The sequence below is a fragment of the Trypanosoma grayi genome (assembly GCF_000691245.1).
Source record: "Trypanosoma grayi strain ANR4 Tgr_309_V1, whole genome shotgun sequence".
NCBI lineage: Eukaryota > Euglenozoa > Kinetoplastea > Trypanosomatida > Trypanosomatidae > Trypanosoma > Trypanosoma grayi.
In genome coordinates, this window is record NW_008825928.1 from 1 (window position 1) to 18541 (window position 18541).

At 53.3% G+C, this 18541-nt stretch overlaps 10 protein-coding genes across 10 annotated transcripts; all 10 read right to left on the reverse strand.

The window, feature by feature from the left end:
* Nucleotides 1–121: 121 nt before the first annotated feature.
* Nucleotides 122–1939, reverse strand: DQ04_03091000 (putative RNA guanylyltransferase; the record flags this gene model as incomplete). Its single annotated transcript, XM_009312511.1, has 1 exon — nt 122–1939. One exon carries the CDS (start codon nt 1937–1939, stop codon nt 122–124), a length of 1818 nt encoding a protein of 605 aa, XP_009310786.1.
* A 199-nt stretch (nt 1940–2138) lies between these two features.
* DQ04_03091010 (hypothetical protein) lies at nt 2139–3242 on the reverse strand (the record flags this gene model as incomplete). Its single annotated transcript, XM_009312512.1, has 1 exon — nt 2139–3242. One exon carries the CDS (start codon nt 3240–3242, stop codon nt 2139–2141), a length of 1104 nt encoding a protein of 367 aa, XP_009310787.1.
* Nucleotides 3243–3638: 396 nt separating this feature from the next.
* On the reverse strand, nt 3639–8003 carry DQ04_03091020 (putative cleavage and polyadenylation specificity factor; the record flags this gene model as incomplete). The annotated part of the gene is made up of 1 exon (XM_009312513.1): nt 3639–8003. The coding sequence occupies one exon, from the start codon at nt 8001–8003 to the stop codon at nt 3639–3641; it is 4365 nt and encodes a 1454-aa protein (XP_009310788.1).
* A 376-nt stretch (nt 8004–8379) lies between these two features.
* DQ04_03091030 (hypothetical protein) lies at nt 8380–10158 on the reverse strand (the record flags this gene model as incomplete). Its single annotated transcript, XM_009312514.1, has 1 exon — nt 8380–10158. The coding sequence occupies one exon, from the start codon at nt 10156–10158 to the stop codon at nt 8380–8382; it is 1779 nt and encodes a 592-aa protein (XP_009310789.1).
* Nucleotides 10159–10555: 397 nt separating this feature from the next.
* On the reverse strand, nt 10556–12175 carry DQ04_03091040 (hypothetical protein; the record flags this gene model as incomplete). Its single annotated transcript, XM_009312515.1, has 1 exon — nt 10556–12175. One exon carries the CDS (start codon nt 12173–12175, stop codon nt 10556–10558), a length of 1620 nt encoding a protein of 539 aa, XP_009310790.1.
* Nucleotides 12176–12461: 286 nt separating this feature from the next.
* Nucleotides 12462–14090, reverse strand: DQ04_03091050 (hypothetical protein; the record flags this gene model as incomplete). Its single annotated transcript, XM_009312516.1, has 1 exon — nt 12462–14090. The coding sequence occupies one exon, from the start codon at nt 14088–14090 to the stop codon at nt 12462–12464; it is 1629 nt and encodes a 542-aa protein (XP_009310791.1).
* A 1542-nt stretch (nt 14091–15632) lies between these two features.
* DQ04_03091060 (hypothetical protein) lies at nt 15633–16223 on the reverse strand (the record flags this gene model as incomplete). The annotated part of the gene is made up of 1 exon (XM_009312517.1): nt 15633–16223. One exon carries the CDS (start codon nt 16221–16223, stop codon nt 15633–15635), a length of 591 nt encoding a protein of 196 aa, XP_009310792.1.
* A 427-nt stretch (nt 16224–16650) lies between these two features.
* On the reverse strand, nt 16651–16956 carry DQ04_03091070 (hypothetical protein; the record flags this gene model as incomplete). Its single annotated transcript, XM_009312518.1, has 1 exon — nt 16651–16956. One exon carries the CDS (start codon nt 16954–16956, stop codon nt 16651–16653), a length of 306 nt encoding a protein of 101 aa, XP_009310793.1.
* A 573-nt stretch (nt 16957–17529) lies between these two features.
* On the reverse strand, nt 17530–18084 carry DQ04_03091080 (polypeptide deformylase-like protein; the record flags this gene model as incomplete). Its single annotated transcript, XM_009312519.1, has 1 exon — nt 17530–18084. The coding sequence occupies one exon, from the start codon at nt 18082–18084 to the stop codon at nt 17530–17532; it is 555 nt and encodes a 184-aa protein (XP_009310794.1).
* Nucleotides 18085–18125: 41 nt separating this feature from the next.
* Nucleotides 18126–18389, reverse strand: DQ04_03091090 (polypeptide deformylase-like protein; the record flags this gene model as incomplete). The annotated part of the gene is made up of 1 exon (XM_009312520.1): nt 18126–18389. The coding sequence occupies one exon, from the start codon at nt 18387–18389 to the stop codon at nt 18126–18128; it is 264 nt and encodes an 87-aa protein (XP_009310795.1).
* Between the last annotated feature and the right edge of the window lie 152 nt (nt 18390–18541).

Genomic DNA, 18541 nt, shown 5'->3' on the forward strand with positions numbered 1-18541 from the left:
TTTTTTTTTCGTTTTACGGCTAGTGATAAAAGATAATCGAGGGACCTGAGTACATGGCAGGAACCGTGACCTGAATCAAATAGGCGGAATCCTTGAGGTACGGGTGCCAACCGCAGCTTCGTCAAAGCGTGCCGTAAAAGGGTACCTTCTCGCACAAGTCCGTCAGTTCCTCCAGGTCCAAGTGCTTAAGCTCCACAATCTTCTTCACGATGCTGTACTTGTTCGGTGCAGGCTTATCGTTTCGAACACCTCTGAAGGACCACCGCGTGGCCGCAGACGCCGATGCTCCTTCCTCAGTTTCCTTTCTTTCAAGGAACAATTCCACAATCATCCCATTACACAGGTGATTTTCCTTTACCACTGCTGCCGGAAGCGGGGCAACGGCGCCGGGGTACAGAATTTCTCCAAAGCCGCTGTTCTCTGTAGCGTCATCACTAACCATGAGCTCAAAGGTCCATTCGTCTCCCTTTGCCACACCGTTGGCCAACCGGAAATCCACCGTACACTGCTCGACCGGCTTCCACTTCACAAGGAATTTGTCGCGACCGATTCGGTAGGTGTCATTATGCTGAAATACCAAACCATCTATGGGTAAATGAGCATCTTTCCATTTTGGAATAAGTGTTCTCAACTTGTTGATAGGAACATAGTCCTTTAGAAGAACAACACGTGCAGCCGAAGCCATTCGCCCAAAGTACTCCCGAAGTATCTTAAGTCGAGATTCAAACTGTATCTTCTTCGCCTCAAGTCCCCAAAAGTACACATAATCAAGGACGTAGAATGTTGGCTGCCCATCGTGAATTACCAACTCTGTGTCAAGCAGAAATTCAACAGGCAAGTTAAGATTCTTCCTGGTAATGGCCTTCTGAGACTCAGCTGAGAGGTCACATCGCATCTCTACACCTTCAAATAGACCGTTCATGTCGTAGCAGTGCGTGAACACGGCAGGAAATCCAATGTAACCGTGCTCCTTGTGCTTAACAAGGAGGTAACGTTCTCCATCCGCCTTCAATGTCACATGGAAGGTGGACAGTAAGGAGCGCAGGTTCTTGTGACCGTATGAGAAGTACTCCTTATCCAAATACGCACCGATGCTGGATAGCGGAGCGCTGTCCCGTCGGCCGTAAGTGTTTCCCACTGCCGCGTGCACATCTGCAGCAAGCTTCATGTATGTTTCGTAATCACCAATCAATCGCATTCCCTTAACCTCACGACGTGCCGCAGAAGGAAGGGCAATACCTGATGGATCCACCGGCAACTCTGTTTCAATTGTGGACTTTATCTCCTTAAAGACATTTTCAATTGTGGCGTCATCGGTAATGCGAATTGTCTTTAAGCGTCCGATTGGGGCGTATATAGTATTGGCAGTGACGGCTTGTGCCTTTTGTTCGACGGCACGCCAATGTTGGTGTCCGAACTTGTTGTCACCGCGTGACTCAGCACGCTTAGCCGCCAGCCCTGGATCCACAGCAAGCATAAACACAAAAGGGATGGGTAGTTTAACAGCATTCAGAGCAGATTGCACATAGAACGCATCAAACTCACTGTTGGCGACAAAGCGATCCAATACCACGCCATTGTATCGCCTCTCTTTTCCCTCACTAAACTCCTCGAGTAGGATTCTTCTCAACTCCACGAAAGGCTGCTTCCCCTCTCTGTAGATTGTACCGGAGGAGATGTTCAGCAAGTTGTATTCCTTTGCAAGGAGTTCACTCTGCGTCGTCTTCCCTGCGCCACGGCAGCCAAACATGAGGAAGACAACAGGATGAGCGTGTGACGAGGCGAGAAAAGCACTCTTGTTGCCGTCGCCCAGAGCACCAGCAGAGCCTTCTGCTGCACCTCCTGCCGCCTCCGGTGCCGCTGCCGCCACTCCTGTGGCACCCGAATGGCGCATAAACGTCGGGATAAAGGGCGCTGCATTGGGGTTGAAGTTTGGCATTACGTTCAAATCACTTCCTATTTTTCTATATATATATATATATGAAAATAACTTGGAGCCCATGCAAGAAGGGGGAAAACCGACGATGAAGCAGAGAAACGATAACAACAAGAAATAATACACTCATCGTAGTTCGGGCTATCACACCATTAGAGATGATGAGATGGCGCGGAAACCACGGCCATATACAGGTCTGGAATCACTCCTCGATGATGTTCTTGTAGTCTCCGTTTCGCAGCCCCTCAGCATACGCATACTTCCTTGGTGTACGCCAGTCCGCACCAAAGTACTCCAACAGGTACTCCTGTGGCACAACAGCGAACCCCTCTGCACCAGAGGCCGCCGCCGTGTCGCAGAACGGCATGCGCTGCAGCGTTGCGCGGAACGGTGCGTGCCGGTAGCGGTACATGCCGTGCCGCCGTGCCGCAGCGTCTTCGTAGTGCGACGCCGCCCACACAAACGGACCATACTGAGAGACAAGGGCCGCATCCTCCGCCAGCGGCGGGTAGTACACATTCAAATCGAGTGACACACGCGTCACATGGTGCAGTAGACGCAACTCAAGCCCCCTTTCTACTGTCCCACAGATGTCAAAGAGCACAAAGCGGCTGTCGAGTGCAATGTGAGACAACAACGACACAAGATTCAGCTGCATGTCACCCACCTCAGCACTACCCAATCGCTGCAAATCCTCGTAGAATACACCCACGTCAATGTCATTATCGTGCGGAATGAAGTATCCCTCGCGGTGTGCCCCAAGAGCTGTCCCACAGCACAGGAAAAATGACAAGCCAAATGAGTTCATCACCTCGCGGAAGTCAAGGAGTGTGCGCTGAAAGCGCAGCTGGCGCTCAATATCTTCCGCCGCAGCCAAAGAAGCCTTTACACGTACCAAGAAGGCATTTTCAGCCAACTCCTCTTCTGTGTTGAGACGGTCACTGGGCGGGTGCTGCGCCTCCTGCAGTGGACTCGTTGCACCGTCCATTATTCCATCGATCTTCACCTCACATTGGCTGTCAAGGTAATTAATTGCACCCACCAAGTCGTCATCCGTTATTACTCGTGCAGGATCGTTCAATGCTTCCCAACACTCCCTCAGGTACGTCTCTTCCTCCGTCCCCTCCTCTTCCGTTAAACCCCACTTCCCCTCCTTCTTCATCCACTGCTGCAATGCCTGCCTTCGTTGCTCCACAACAGTGTCTCGGGCGCTGCTCTGCCCCGCTTTCACAGTATGGTCAACGGTCTTCCTCGAAGCGGAAAATGCAACATTCGTGGGCCTTCTACCACAACAAGCGTCGCCCATTTCCCGCGTCTCCGCTTCTGCTGATGCTGTTGCCTCGCATATAACACAAGGGTTCTGATGGATGTGCGGCCTGAATACGGGTGCGCATCTGGGCGGCAGTGTCCCAAGCATCCGGCGCGAATGACGCATCTCCTCACAGCGGTGCCGTATCTACACTGTTCCTCTGTAGAAGGACTACACGCCGCCCAACGAAAAACAACAACAACAACAACAAAGGAGAAAGCCAAGAAAGAGACGACCAAAAAGAGGAGATATTATTTAAAAAAAATCAACGTGACAAGTCCAAGATCTTTTTTAGCGCCCCACCTCCCCCATACAGAGACAACCACACAGACTTCATCTTCTTTCTTCTTCCAAATGGATTTTAAAGAGTTACGGTTGAGTTGTCAAAAATGCCTAGAACAAACTGCATTCCTCGTAAATGAGCGCAGCGACGTTTGTGACGCGGTCCAAGTGCGTGTAAGCAGCACTTGCAATGGCCTTTCGCGTGCAGACATCAAGGAAGAAAAATTGCTTCAACAACGGGGCAGATACGAGCATCTCCTTCGCCCGCAGCGCCGTTCGCGGCGATTCTTGGCTTAGACCGAGAAACATGCGTGGAACCAATCCCGCCTCGTGTTGAAGCTCCATCTGCAGACGACGCGACATCCACAGCGCCGTGCGATTCGCCTGCTCGCCAATCGGCACAACAAAGCCTATTTCTCCGTAATTAGTTACGTAAATCGCCACGCTGGAGTTGCCTGCAAGGGAGCGGAACCGAAGGGACTTAACCATGCAGCCACTGGGGAGGCGGTACTCGCCATCAAGTGAGAGCACAGACTCGAGCACCTTGTTCGGTTTCCCCACCTCCATCTCCTGAAGGCGTGGTGTGTAGCCCATCAACAACAGATTTCGCTGGTCGTCAGAGGAGAGTATACCAAACGCTCGGTCATGGTACATCATGTCACAGTGAACAATAGAAACCGCATTGCGATCCTTTCCAAGAACCATTAGGGTGTGGTTTTCTTCGTTAAACCGAGCCAGCGCGCAGGAGCGGTGAAGGTCCCCGTAGATAAGGTAGTTACGGAATGCCGACATGCGCGTCACGTAGATGCCAGCGTACAACAGGGCACCCACTACCAGCTTCCTCGACTCCCAGTCATAGCGGAACAGCTTGATTGTCCCACCCACAGCAACGGCAATGTGATTGCGAATGCCAGTAACTGCTGTGGCAGGGCCGTTGAGAGGTTCTGAGTGAAGAGTAAGTATCTTCCGCACCCCCTTCACCCACTTCGACGCGAGCAGAAGAATGCGGCCTCTACAAGTGACGTCCTCCCCCAATGGAAATGCGGTGCTCACGACACAGACGGGCGCTGTCTGCGGACCGTCCGCATCCTTATCCTTATTGTAATGGATCTCCATCAATTGCGCGGCCAGCACCTGCTCGTTCTCTTCCAGTGGAAAGGTATCAGTACACCTCCAATCTGCAGTCGACATGAAGCGAATTTCAAACCTATCATTCATTGGCACGGGCATACCGGCATCTGATTTGATGGGCGGCATATTACAAACCGGTGCAACCGTCGTAACACTCTGAATGTTTCCAAATTCCTCATCGTAGTTAATCTTCAGTTGAAGGTCAAAAGAAGCTCTCTGTGGGCGGAATGGCTCCTTTCTCGACGTGACGACAAAACAGCTATGTGCAGGAGGGTGATACACAACAAAATGTGGTGTGACACCCAGGTGGATGCGGCGCGACAACCACCCGTGACCACTGGGTCGGCAGTACTCGTTCATGGAGGCGAAATCGACAAATCCTTCGCAACAATACAGGAAACCGTTGCCTATAGAAGGAAACGGCACAAAACCACGCACCGCGCCTGGGGCTTGGTGGCGATACCCCACGAGTTGCCGCTGCCGGCGGTCCCAGAAGAGGAAAAGTGGGTGCTGGCCGCACACATACGCCCCGGCATGCCCACTAATGACGTTGAATGAGACGATACGGCGGCTGCAGTGCCGCATCAGCTGTGTGTCATTCTCAATGATGCGCTCCCGCTGCATACGTTGCCTTTTGGCCTCAATGGATTCGATAACCTCACGTTCCGCCTTGTTATCGAGGAAGTGATGCAGCGACTTGACAAGACGGAGTGGTCCAAAAGCATCAGGGCCGAGGAGCTGATACACCGCCAGTTCACCTGTGGCGAGGACGATGAGGAGCGACGTTGCTGCCGATGCCGGCGCTGCAGAATCTTCCGGCATCGTCACAACCTCCAAGTGCTCCACGACAGAAACTGCATCCACGGTGTCATGAGATGAAGAATGAGGGAGCCCCTCACCCGACGCCTCCGCAGTACTAATCACAGAATGGGGCGGCAGCATACCCAAGCGGGGAAACACAGCGAACACAGAACGGGTCTCGATATCAGTGATTGTCATAGTACCATCTCTAGAGAAGGCCACAACTCGCCGCTGATCTCGCCACAAAGCGAAGGCCGCCACACTCTCCGCAAGAACCTCCTTTTGAGGGGCTATTTGCGCCGAGTTAAGCTTAAACTGCAACAGTGTCCCGTCTTCCATGAGGACAAACAACAGTTGGGATTCCGCCGAAATACATGCCGATTTAACAATCCGGTGCCTATCGACTTCCCTCTCTGGAACAAAATGAAACCTGAGGAGAAGCGACCTCCCATCAGATGATATTATGCGCCCCTCTCGCTCAGTCACTTGTAGCAAGGCGTTCAACCATGGAATATCTGCCGCGAACACCGTTCGACACGATGCAAGAAACTCTGAACGGCGCACATGTTGCACAGACCCCCCACGCACAGTGAAGAGAATAGTGAATGAAAGGCCAGTGAGCAGAAGGTGCGGTGGCGCACGCAACGACACACGCGGAGCCCCATCATCCTTCTCATCCTCTATGCGAGGTCGCTTCGAATTCTCTAGCGCATCCAAAAAGAAGGCTGATACCGCATTCACACTTTCGCGATGAACCACATTGCCGCGCACAGATTGCCGCAGAACGAAGAGAGAACCAGAGCCGCCACGACCGGCGCACACAGCCAAGTCCATCGCCGCTCGACACTCCGTGATAGGAACCCTCGGTATCGGCTCAAGTACGGTGCTTCGCAGCAGCTCCGCATACGGCATACCATCAAGCCATGAATCCTTTGGGGTGTTTGATTGGCCCACTTCACCATCGGCCACACCTCTGCAGTCAACGGCGTCAATATCCATGATGCAGCCAATCGCCTCCATACTTTCTAGAATTCGGAAACGCATTGTTGCATCGTTGTGAAGTGGGTCAACGGCGGCAACACAGGAGTCGCCACTCGCGGATCCCAGAAACGCAGCGCGACCGTTGATAGGAGCGATGCTGGAACAGTAGCAGCCGGTGCCAAGGATACTGAGTTTAATGTCCTGCACGGTAGACCCCTGCGCCGCAAAGTGCAGCGTCACCACCACACCGTCCGCTTCCGAGACAGCGAGTACCTGCAGTGATTCCTTTCCGGCACTCATGGTTGCAGCCGCACAGTTTGCGAGGCAGAGGTTCACCCTGAATAATTCCGTCGACGCCTCTAGCTCTGGGTCACACCAGCTTGCCTTTTTAAAAGACATCGCAGAGGACTTGGAATTTGCAGACTCCTCCATACCGTTGTTGTTGAAGTAGACTCCGTAGCCCCGCTTTGTCGTGACGTGTATAACAGTGTTGATGCCGTAGCAGAGGACACCTGAGGGTGTCTGTGCAAACGACCCAACAGGTGTCATGTGTGTCACGTTATACGGGATATCGTCCACCTCGCCGATCAGCAACAGCTTCGGTGTGGACGTGGATGCGGAGGATATTTGCACCCACACAACCTGCGAGGAAAGTATGTCCGATTCCACCGTTTTGGTGCGCCATTCCACTAGTTTCACGCGGCCAGCCCACGTTGGCTGCCGTTCACACAAAACGGCCACAATGGGTTCCCCAGTGGAGTCAATGAACTGTATATCCCGCACATACCGAATTGAGCCTTTTACCGCTGTTGCAAGTGTGAACATAGATATGGTACCGATGCGCAACAGCTCCTTAGACACATCAATAATCTTTGAATCGTGCGGCTGTGATTGCGCATCTATGCCTATCTGTTCTTCGGCCTGCGCCTCATTCTTATCGTTTGGAGCCTTTTCCTCGTATTCATCCTCATCCCCCCAGTCATCTGTAGTTGCCGCCATGTCCGTGTTGTTCTTGAGCTGCTGCCCTGTCATGAGTGCTGCACCATTGCTGTTGTTGTTGTCGCCATCATCATCCTCATCTCCCCCGGGACGCTTTACCCCTAACAGGGGAATCAGAAACATGTGACGACGCCGTGCCAGCACCGCAATGAAGTGACCTGTCGGATCGGCGCGCATCAAAGGCTCCAGCGGCGTCACTTCATGTGCCACCTCGCGGTCGTTAAGTTGAACCAATGCCAACGTATGCAGACGCATAAGAAGCGGATCGTACATGACAAATGAGACATGAAAGTCATCAAAGCACATCGCGATGACGTCAACAGCAAACCCCAGAGGACGGCATGCAGCAACTGCCACAGGCGGGGCATTCAGTTGCACAGAGGTGACATAAGAGAGCCGCATGCCTGCTTCCACCGCTGGCGGGACACGCCACAACTCCACGTTGTTTTTCTTGAAAACGAACAGCTCCTGTACTCCATTTGGGAGGCCATCGGAGAAGCGGCCGGCGACGGAGTGCGTCACGCCGGATGCTGGTAGACTTGGGGCGACCGCAGCGTGCAGCATCCTTTCCTAAATACAGACGCAGACGTGCCTTTTATGCGCGCTACCTCTAGACCTTTCTTTCTTACACGCTTCCCCCCCCCCTCGGCTTGCAGAGGATTCACGATACTTTAACACCACTTCAACTCAACCCACGGCGCCAACAATATATATATATATATATAACAAAGGAAATGAATAACACAGAAGAGAGAAAGAGAGAGAGAGAGAGATGTGAGGAGGGAGGGGGAAAAAAAGACAGTCAATTGTAATGAACAAACTGCCGGGAATAAGTCTAAATAACCACGAAGCACAAGAAGAGTACCCCAGGAACTCGTTTTAAAGCATCCATCGCTCTCTTCCTTCGCACACCAGGGAAGAAACACACACAACTAGCATATCAGAGATGCTGAAGACCATGCAAGAGGCAGATAAGTGCCTTACTTTCGTTTGTTCGCGCCCTCTTGAGCAGGTCCATATAATTCAGCCTGAACGGATGCTCTGCTGCAGCATCCACGGCGGCCTCACAGCTGGAAAGAAGAAAGAACAGTGCAAGAAGCACCATGTTCAGCGCGGCCTCCGTCACCCGTTCGGGGGGCCAGTGCCGCAGATGAAAGAGCAGAACCGTCAGCAACGCACGAACGGGGTGTCCACGCACAGCGACATCATCATACAGCCTCGCCAACAACGAGTTTGTGGTCAACATAAAGGAATGCGTCAAGTTTACAGCAAGCGCGGCCCCTGTGTATACAATAGCGGTGTTGCGGTGATCCATGAGCGCCAGGCCAACAGCACTCACCCACAGTTCGGAGAAGGCCCTACAGTTCAGGACAACAGCGCCGTGGACACCAGAAGACAAGTTACACAAAACCCGAAGCAACGCGAGTTTTCCGTCAGCCGTCATGCTCAAAAAGTCCCGCACCCCACCGCCCAGTATACCAATAAGCCGTGGGTGGAATACGCAGTTGCACAACACCGTCTTGTGCAGTATGGCGACGCGCAGGCCATTGAGGATGGGCCCCCAAAGCGTCACGTGCGTGTGCATTAAAACACAAGCTACTGTCTCTACGTATTCCAATGCAAGCTTAGGATCAATTACTTCCCCTCCCTCAGAAAGTGTGGCGAAGAATTGCATCGCTCCTCTCCAAGGCTTATCAAGCACGCCACGCTGCTTCAACTGCTCAACGTACGGCATCAGCGCCTCGAGTGCCTGACGACTTTTGAGGGCGCTATCGACACGGAAGAGCACAACAGAGCGGGGAGGCTGAGCATCCACACCATAAGCCCTGGCACAGCGCGCAATGGTCATCGCACTTCTTTGTCGCTCCAACATCCGATCGCGCTGTGTCTTGGCAATCACCCACTGCACTCCGCGAATGAAGCGAAACAGAAGTTCATCCACACCCGCACCAATTTTCGTACTGATGAGAGTTTTCACAGTGTCATTGAGGTGTGACGGATGAGCACCTTCTTTGCCAATCAAGAAGGTAGATGCTTCTCTGGTGAAGTGATGACAATTATGTTGTGTTGGATGATACAGATTCAGCTGATACTCCTCCCTGTGTTGGTGAATCCAAGCCATAAACTCACTCAAGGTTTTGGTTGTTGTGCCAAGATCTACCTTGTCGAAGTTTTTCCCGAAGCGGGTGCAACCAGCACATGCCACGTCAATGCCACCTTCGAAGAAGAATTCCATGCCGTAGCACACCACACTGCTGTGGCAGACGCCAGATGCATAGATCCCAAGCAGCTCTTCGCTGTGTCGGTGAAGAAGTCCGTTGCTAAGATCGTACACGTGCAGCAGCACAGAGAAGCTCATTCTAGAGCATACCGGCTTCATGGTGGACAAGACCAGAGTTGCGTTATGTGATACCGCTGCACCGCAGTGATTGCGTTCCGGTGGACAGAAAGATGGCACGTGCCTTGCCACAGTCCTCATCTGCGGTGCGTGGCCTGCTTCTGCTTCTGCTGCTGCTGCTGCTGCGTCCCTGCTCTTACTGACAATGATGCGTGAGTAGCTAAAGAGCGCGGCCGGCATCGGCAGGCCCGCATCGTCGCTGAAGGGTTCACTCGATCGTACCGGAAGTAAGCGCCGCGACGAGCCCTCCGTGATGCGGGCCTGACCATCGGCCATGAATGAGATGCGCTTGAAGGACTCAACGCTCTGCTGCTGGGGCATGCTGTCCCCCGCGGCTTGCCCCCACCAAGAGGTAGCAGAGACGCCACCACCTTCCGTCCCCCCTGCGCGCTGTCCTTCCACCAACAACCACGATGGATGTCAGCACGAACAGGAAGACCCTGCGACGCCAACTAAGACGCAAAAAAAGAAAGAAGAACAATGAGGAAAACGAGAGAGCTTTCCACATATGCATCACGTGCCTGCCACACAGCAAAACCACGAAAATGCCAGCGGAATGGCGCAGACATCCACATGCAATGGGAAAAGCATTGAATGTTCCTCCAGATCATCAAGACAAACAAACAGAAAAAAAACACATTTTTTTTCCATTTGCATTCATTGATAACACTGTGTCTCCTCTTTACATACCCAGAAAGAAAAACCATCTGTCATTCCTTCATCGGTTCGCGACTGAATTCACATCCCACTTCTTCCTCACGTCCATCTCATGAATCTTCTCCCTCAGAGACTGTCTAAATACTTCTTCAGAGTCGTGTTCGAAGCGCTTATTCTTCGCGGCAAGGTTTTTTTTCGCGTGATACTCAGCGGCACGAGTCTCCTTTTTCGCCTGACATACCTGCGACCGCTGCTGCTTCATGTTGTATCGCCTGTCTTCGTGCACTCTGTTTTGCTTCATAATCTCCCGTTGCACGATCCTTGCCTCCAGAAAGATACCATTCTCCTCATTCTTCAGCTTTTCAATCGTTTGCTCTGTGTGACGGTCTTTCGCCTCACAGAAGGCGCTAAGTTTATTCTGCGACTGCCGCTCTTGCAAGAAGGCACGCTCCCGACGCTTTGTCCGCTCCTCCACTGAACGCACGTAGTCCTCGAAGGTCGGCCAAAGGCCAATATTAAGCCGAGCACGCAGATCCGCTGCTACCGTACCCATCGGCTCGATGCCTTCCATTTCCTCCATGAATCCATTCCACTTCTTGTAGTTGGACGAGTTCCTCTGCACATCCATTTTGGCAAGACGTATGTACGCAGCTATCTGTCGCTCATGGCGGGTCGTGCCACTCTTCGACGGTGTAGTGTTGGTGTTCTTTTCGCTGTCTCTGTTCTTCACAGAACTCGCAGCCGAAGTGTCCGCACCTTTGCGCTGCTGAGCCTCACTAACGAATGACACCGTTCCCGCCGCCGCGGCGCCGTTCGCTGCATTGCGGTGTCGCATCAACTGCTCAAAGTCGCTATATTCCTGCGCCATGGCCGCGCTGTCATGCGCATACCGCAACAGAAAACGGCGGTATTCGTCCAGCTCCTCCATCTCCCGCGTCAGTGTGGCGGTGTTGCGCACAGGGTACGGCACCGGAGGCAAATACGGCGGGTCCGCCGGGGGATGTGGGCGACGCATTACAACATCCTGGTCCCCATCGCGGCAAATGACGTATTCTTCCTTATCGCTGGCGTTGTGCGCACTTTCCCTCGCACTTCTTTTGGAGAGGCGCTTGTGGCGCTTCTTCTTCGTTTGGCTCCTTGGCGGCGAGACGAAGAGCGGTGCCGGTGTCGGTGGCGCGGTGCTGTGGCTGGAGGCCACCGTAACGGGGCCTGATTGGCTCGGCCGGCGTGAGAGCGGCACACCCGATTCCGCCCCACCGTTGGGCGTTGCCACACCGAACTGCGGCGGCGGCCTGACGAGCCCGCGCTCATCGATTGTATCATCGTCGTCGCTCTCCGTGTCGAGCTCCGCCATGGCAGCCTCCATGGCTGCCTTCGGTATCTTGGGCACGCCTGGTGCGTCGGGGAACACCCGGCACCGCTCTTTCCACTTCTCCGCCACGCCGCCCTCCACGATGAAGCGGTTCTTGACAGCAAGCAGTTTTCGTATGTTGTTTTGCCGGATGCGCTCCGTCAGTGTGTAGCGCACAAGCACTTTGCCTTCAGGATCCCCATCACCCCCAAAGGACTTCTTCGAGCGACGCAGCAAGTCGCGCGGAACAAGACCGAGCTCGTCGCAGGCGAGCACAGCCGCCTCTCCTTGCGTGCCGAAGAGATTTGCATACGCGCTGTCAACCTCCATGCGCGCTCCCAGTTGTGCTTCGAAGAATAACAAGCAGCGGGATATATATATATATATATATATATTTGTCCCTTAATGTATTGAGTCGAGGGGCAAAAAGAAAAAAAAAATCAGAAAAAAAAATGCAGACATAAGCAAGGGAGAAGTAGGGATTTCATAACGGACAGCTCCTCGATACATCTCGGCAGGTCGCCGCCAAAGAAGAAAAGACGGATTGACTGGTTAAAGCGTGGTCACAGCACCTCGACAAAATCACAGTGGGAAACAGTTTGTACACAACGCAGCGTCACACCAACACAACCACCATGCTCTCGCTGTCATTAGAGCTTTGCTCCTCTCCGCAGTCGTCATCGAGAATTATAACAGGCTCTTCGCATGAAGGCATACGAGGTTTCTCACCACCAGTCGGCGCGCACAGTTCTCGAGGTGCGCCACACATTTCACAGAAGAGGAACCCGTCAACATGATCGAGAAAGCTACACCTTGTGCATGCCCAACTCCTGGGGCGGCGCCCTGCTCGACTAGTCGACTGCGGCTGCCGTTCTGCATCGCAGCTGTTGGGGGATCTCTCACGTTTAACCGCACTTCCGCAATCCGCGAACACAGGGTGTGCCAACAACATGTTCAGCGGAGCCCTTTTACCACTTTCGTGGGCCTTAGTAAGACACTCTAACTGTTTAGTGAAACCGAGCATACTTTCTCTAATCTCACATGTCATTCCAAGGTCGATGCGTGTAGCCGAAGCCTTAAGAAAGCACTGCAGGAGTGAGGCCCACTCCTTGAGGAACGCCACGTCGTGGCTGCGCTCCACCATATGAGCCAGTTGGTGAAGAACAGCACTGTAGACATACGCCAGCGGCAACAACTCCGATGGCTGATTCGGCAAACGAAGACGAACCTTCACTATGGCACGCGCCGCGTTAGGGAACTCACCTTGTGAAACAACCGACGGTGTCTGCGGAGAGAACTCTTCAAGGCATAACAAATGCCACCGCCGCTCCTGCAGAAGGGGATCAAGTGAATCGGCTAAACGGCCCAAGAGATTACAAGCAGACAAATAATCAGGCCACACAGTAAGCACACTGACATGCCTCACGCCGAACGTTGACTGGCCAGCAGCCGGAGCCACGCAGGGAAAGCCACACGCCTCGCAAAGCTCGAGATGGCGGTAATTGTGAAATGCACAGCGCCGACAGTCCCATCCCTCTTCCAATTCCCCGTTTTGTCCCGAAATGTCAGAACAGAAATCGCACGCTGAAACCGCCGATGCATTGGTGTTGCCACACCTTTCGCAGATCCATCGGGCACCATCGACAGAGCCATCCAACTTTTCACTGTCGCACGCACAACCATCACGTTCCCCACGTCGACTCAACTGAAGTCGCCGCTGCGCCGCATCTGCGAGTATTTGGCGCAGCGAATCGGAGTTGCTGGGGGGAAGTGCAATGGTGTTCCCACCCAAGCGACGCCCTTCACTGAAGCGGAGTTGCGCACCCACTGCATCCTCTCGCTTCTCGGACGCCATACGCACCTCCAGTCGCTCACACTCAATAACCAGCTGAGCATACAGTTCCCAAAAGTACCTGTCGTGTCTGGAATACCGGCAGTGTGCAATCTCATGCAAGAGGGTGCATAAAACCTCGTGGAATGGGAGGAACGTCTTCTTTGCGCCTGGACTACGAAATCGCACACATACCTCGTCACCTTTATTCACGTTCAACCCGAGTAACCGCGCGCTACGTGGGTAGAACTCCTTCAAGTGCTTGATCTTCCAATTGTGCGCGGAAAGAATGACATGTCCCCGCACTAAAAGCTGCTGCATGTATTCTTTAGCGCATTCGTCATTTTCCCACCCCAGGGTTGTCGCTACACCAATCGTACTGAACTTCGTTGCAGTGGCCAGAGGTTCCACCATTGAAAACAGCACCCAGTGGGCTGCGACTTGTTCGTTCCCACCACCTGCACGTCTCTATGTATTCATTTGGATAAATCACATACATAGAATATATATATATATATATATAAGAGCAACGTAAAGGAGCGCACAAGCGATAAGCAATCAGACGCAATGGAGTCAAATCTGAAAGAGGGTTGTAGATACCTAACCACGTGCATTCAACCAAAAAAAACCATAAGAGACACACACACACACACACACACACACACACACAGAGTATAAAGCATAGGGGAGGAACGGAACAACAACAATAACAACAGCTAAAATAAAAATCACGCAGACTAATTATCTGCTTGTCGTTGGACATGCGTGTTCTCTGTCACTGCCGAGAGCACAAGAGAAACCACTGATAAAATACAGTAAGCGATCCGTGAGTGCTACATTCAGCAGTGTTGTCAGCGGGAAGCGAAGAAAACACACGCAAATGTCTTGCACCAGCACTGTTCTGAAGCTCATCTGCCTGCTGCGAAAGTTGCATGGTACCAGCACGAACCCGCTCCACCCTTGACTCTTCGCCCAGGCGACCAGACTTATTCTGGTCCAGCAACAGAAAACCGTTATTGTCACTGGCTTCGTGCACTGTTGTCGTCACAGTGAAACTCCACTTAAACAAGCAACACCCAGAGGTTTCGTTTACACTCCGGACACAAACGGAGGAACGCGCACCAAGGGGTTAATGTATGCCGTGATAATGAACCTGAAAACTCAGTTCGTATGACGGAGAACGTGAGCGCGTAAGGGGGGAAGGGCATTCAGCAGGAGCAGGAAACCACGCCTGGCGTCGCGCATACCGGTTCGCAGGCCTGCTCGACGTTCTACATGGCGGCGATCCGTTCCACCAAAGGATCGGCATGCACAAGTGACACATATTCAAGCATTGTGAGAGCTCAAGGGAGCCTTGGCACCTCCACGGCAGGCAACTCCCCTCGTTGCTCGTCTGCATGTGGTGTTACTTCTGTGAACTGCCATACCAGACGGACCATAGCCGAGCTCACGACCTCCACAACAGCCACGCCCTAACCGTTCATCACTATCCGCGTCGCTGGTGCAGTTCACTCTTGTTTTAGCGTCGCTCAGTAGAAACGAGGCCACCCCACCCCTTTTCAAGCTTATTGAAAATAGAGTTCACCACAACATCTTAATCCCCCGCCGTACTGTTATCACCACTTTGCCAAAACCAACGCCACAGCCAACGTAGAACTCAGTGTGACCAATTGCTTTCCTCACTCGTGTGATAGGGCTGACCAGAGTGTAGAGTAACGCCTGCACAGGCTCCTCGTCGTTGAAGCTTACGCATCCAATGTAATCGCCATTCATGGCGAATGCTGGGAGCGGGACCTCGACACGCTGGTGAATTCTGCTTGAGCACCTGTCACTACCGGTAACGAAACCGCTCGCATCACTGTTTTCCGAGCAGATTTCCTCACCAATACTCACACACAACCGAAGATAGTGTACAGATTATTCGGTCTGCGTGATGAAAACCTTTACTGTTCCACATCACGGGGCACGGATTGCGTGACCCTGCGCGGCACGTTGCGGCATCAGCCGCTTCACCTCCAGATTGTAGCATACCAGAAGCACTGCTCCCGCTTCTTCCGCCGCCGCGTCGACGTTCTCTGTTGCCCCCACGACCTCCTCCTCCGGCGGCTTCAACACCGGCTGCACCCACGCGGCGCGACGCCACATGCGGCTGTGGTACCGCTGCCTCGCCGGCGGATGTGCCGTAGCACCACCCGTCGATGCGGCCGTTGACAGCGGCACTCCCTTCACAGAGGGGACGGCGCCACGCTCCTTGAGTTTGTCAAGGGAACGCACGCACAGCCCGCCGAGGGCCATTAGCACGGCGTGGAAGAAGCCTTTCTTCCCACCTGCCTTCTCCACTTCGTTAAACCACACGAAGCAAAGCGTGGCGCTCTCTCCACTGTTTTCAATACAACGATGTCTTGCGCCCAGGGGATGGTTAGCACGTACTGCTGCGCTTTGGTCGCACAAAGTCTTCTCACTGCTGTGCGCCGGCTCAGGCTGATAAAAAAAAGCCACATTTGAGAAGTTCTTCAGCCACAGCCAAAACACCTTCCATCGTCGCATCCAACAAGAGAGCCTGGGTGCGTATCCACACGGCGAGTTTATTTCCACTCATCCCATCGTTGTAGACATCGTAGTGACACCACACGCGGTGCCAAGGAGCGTAACCGAGGACGGTGCACAACTCATCACAATGTCGTTCCCAACCCATGAAGAGGGTCCTCTCTGTTTGACTCACAACAGTCTCATGCGATGACAAATCCAACTCTGTAGATTCATATCTGCCATCGCTGCCACTACCAGCTTCACAAGTGTTGCTGCGACCGTTCAGGCTACTGCTCCTGCTACTAATCTTGTTCTTGAGGTTCCTCAGAGTGGGCGTGGCATCCTCCAGTACATGTTACTGTGACGATGCCGCGTGAAACGACGTTGCCTTCGTTTGTACGGTTGAGTTGGTAATTTTTTCTCTTCTTGCGCAGCATGGCATCAGCTATGGCCTCACCGTCACTCTTCGAGCATGATACAAACACACACAAAAACAAAAACAGACCTCTGCAGCCGATGGTCCAACCCATTTCTTACAAGTAGTCGCTCCCTGGTATCGCCAAATGATAACAAACAGAGTGCCACAGCGCACCGCCACACGAAGCCTCTCCCCTCGTGTTACCCCCAACCGCCCCGCTGCGTCTGTCACACACTCAGGTTTCGTTGCCTCATGGTAATCCGAAGGTTGCTCTGTTGAGGACTTTGTGCTAGCAGTGGAGCTCGAATCCGATAGGACTAACACTTGAGCCATGGTGGGACGGAAACGTTCGCGTGGTACCGCAACGGTTCGACTGGTTAGAGGAGCCCGAGGTGAAGCACCGCGTCACATAATGCGATGGCAGTCACCTCGGACTTCTCCACGCAGAGATTGAAACGCACAATCCACTTGAGCAGTGCCTTTCCGGTCCTCCCATCCTTGTAGACGCGAAGGCGGTACCACACGGCTTGCCACGGCGCCGCTGCCAGGACCATCCCCGCAGCCGCGCCGACTCCCAGTCACACGCGGTCCGCAGGCGCCCGACGGTGAGTCCGCATTCATCTGCTGTCTGCACCGGCACGTAACAGTTATGTTTTCAACACAAACAAAAAAAAAAACAAAAGAGGGGGAAAAAAGAAATTAGCCCAACGATAGTTTGGGGGGAAAGTAAGCAAACAGGATAAGCCCAACGCAGAAATCTCGTTGAAGCTCGAAAGAAACTCAAAACATACACCCACACCCGTACACACCAACCAACACGCCGGCTTCGCTACGCATCACCCCACCACTACCGCCACCACCACCACCACCAAAGCACCAACATCAATCAATAAAGAGGGATAGGCGTTACTGGTTCAGACGAGCATCATCAAACTGCTGTTGCATGTTCTGTGCGTACCACCACTCCATTCCCGGCGGCACAACAGGGACATTTTTAACGTAATCAAAGAACTGGTGGGGACCAGTAACGTAGGCCTCTGCTGATGGAAAATTTGGCGGCCACAAGTCCCTCTGCCCCATTGCAATGCCACTCACGATAAACTCCGGCCCCAACGCCTGATGCAGAATTGTTTTGCCGCTGAGATGATCGAGCTCATGCATAAGGCACCGTGCCCGCATGCCGTCAAGCACCTCCGTTTTCTCGTTTCCATATTGGTCCCACCCGCAACACGTGATGGACTGTGGGCGCAGCACCCACGCGGTGCAGGCACCGCACGAAATACAGTTTTCCCACATGCCGTACATGGGGGCGATGGAGTTGCGGTCGTCGTAGCCCGGCACGATGGGGTTGACCCACACCTCAAAGTCTGACTCATCGGGGTGACTCTTAACGAGTACCACCGCGGCGTCCCAGTGCCCCTTCGGTGCGCTGAACGAAATACAGTGCAGGTCGGTGGCCATCTTGTTTAGGGTGAGCAGCTGCGATTGGAACAACGGCGTGTTCACCTGTTTCCTCTCCAGCCNAGGTCGGTGGCCATCTTGTTTAGGGTGAGCAGCTGCGATTGGAACAACGGCGTGTTCACCTGTTTCCTCTCCAGCCGCAGAGGTGGACGTGTGAGGGACCTGTGCGGATAGCAGGCGACGCGCGCCTTCACCTGTGCCTCCAACTCCAACTGCGCTGCGACGCGATCTTTAAGTCGCTTCTCCCGCGCTGCAGTGCGTTTCGGGCTCAATGCCGCCACAGAGCGCGAGAAACACTTAAGCATTGCCCAATGCTACGCAGACTCTGTGTGCTTGTTCCCCGTTGTTCACCTTTGAAGAAACTGCAAAGGTAAAGTACAAAAAAAAACGAAAGAGAAAAGGAGTCGCATGCGACGTTGTGCATACGCCACGGAGCGCCGCCATCACACACCGACAC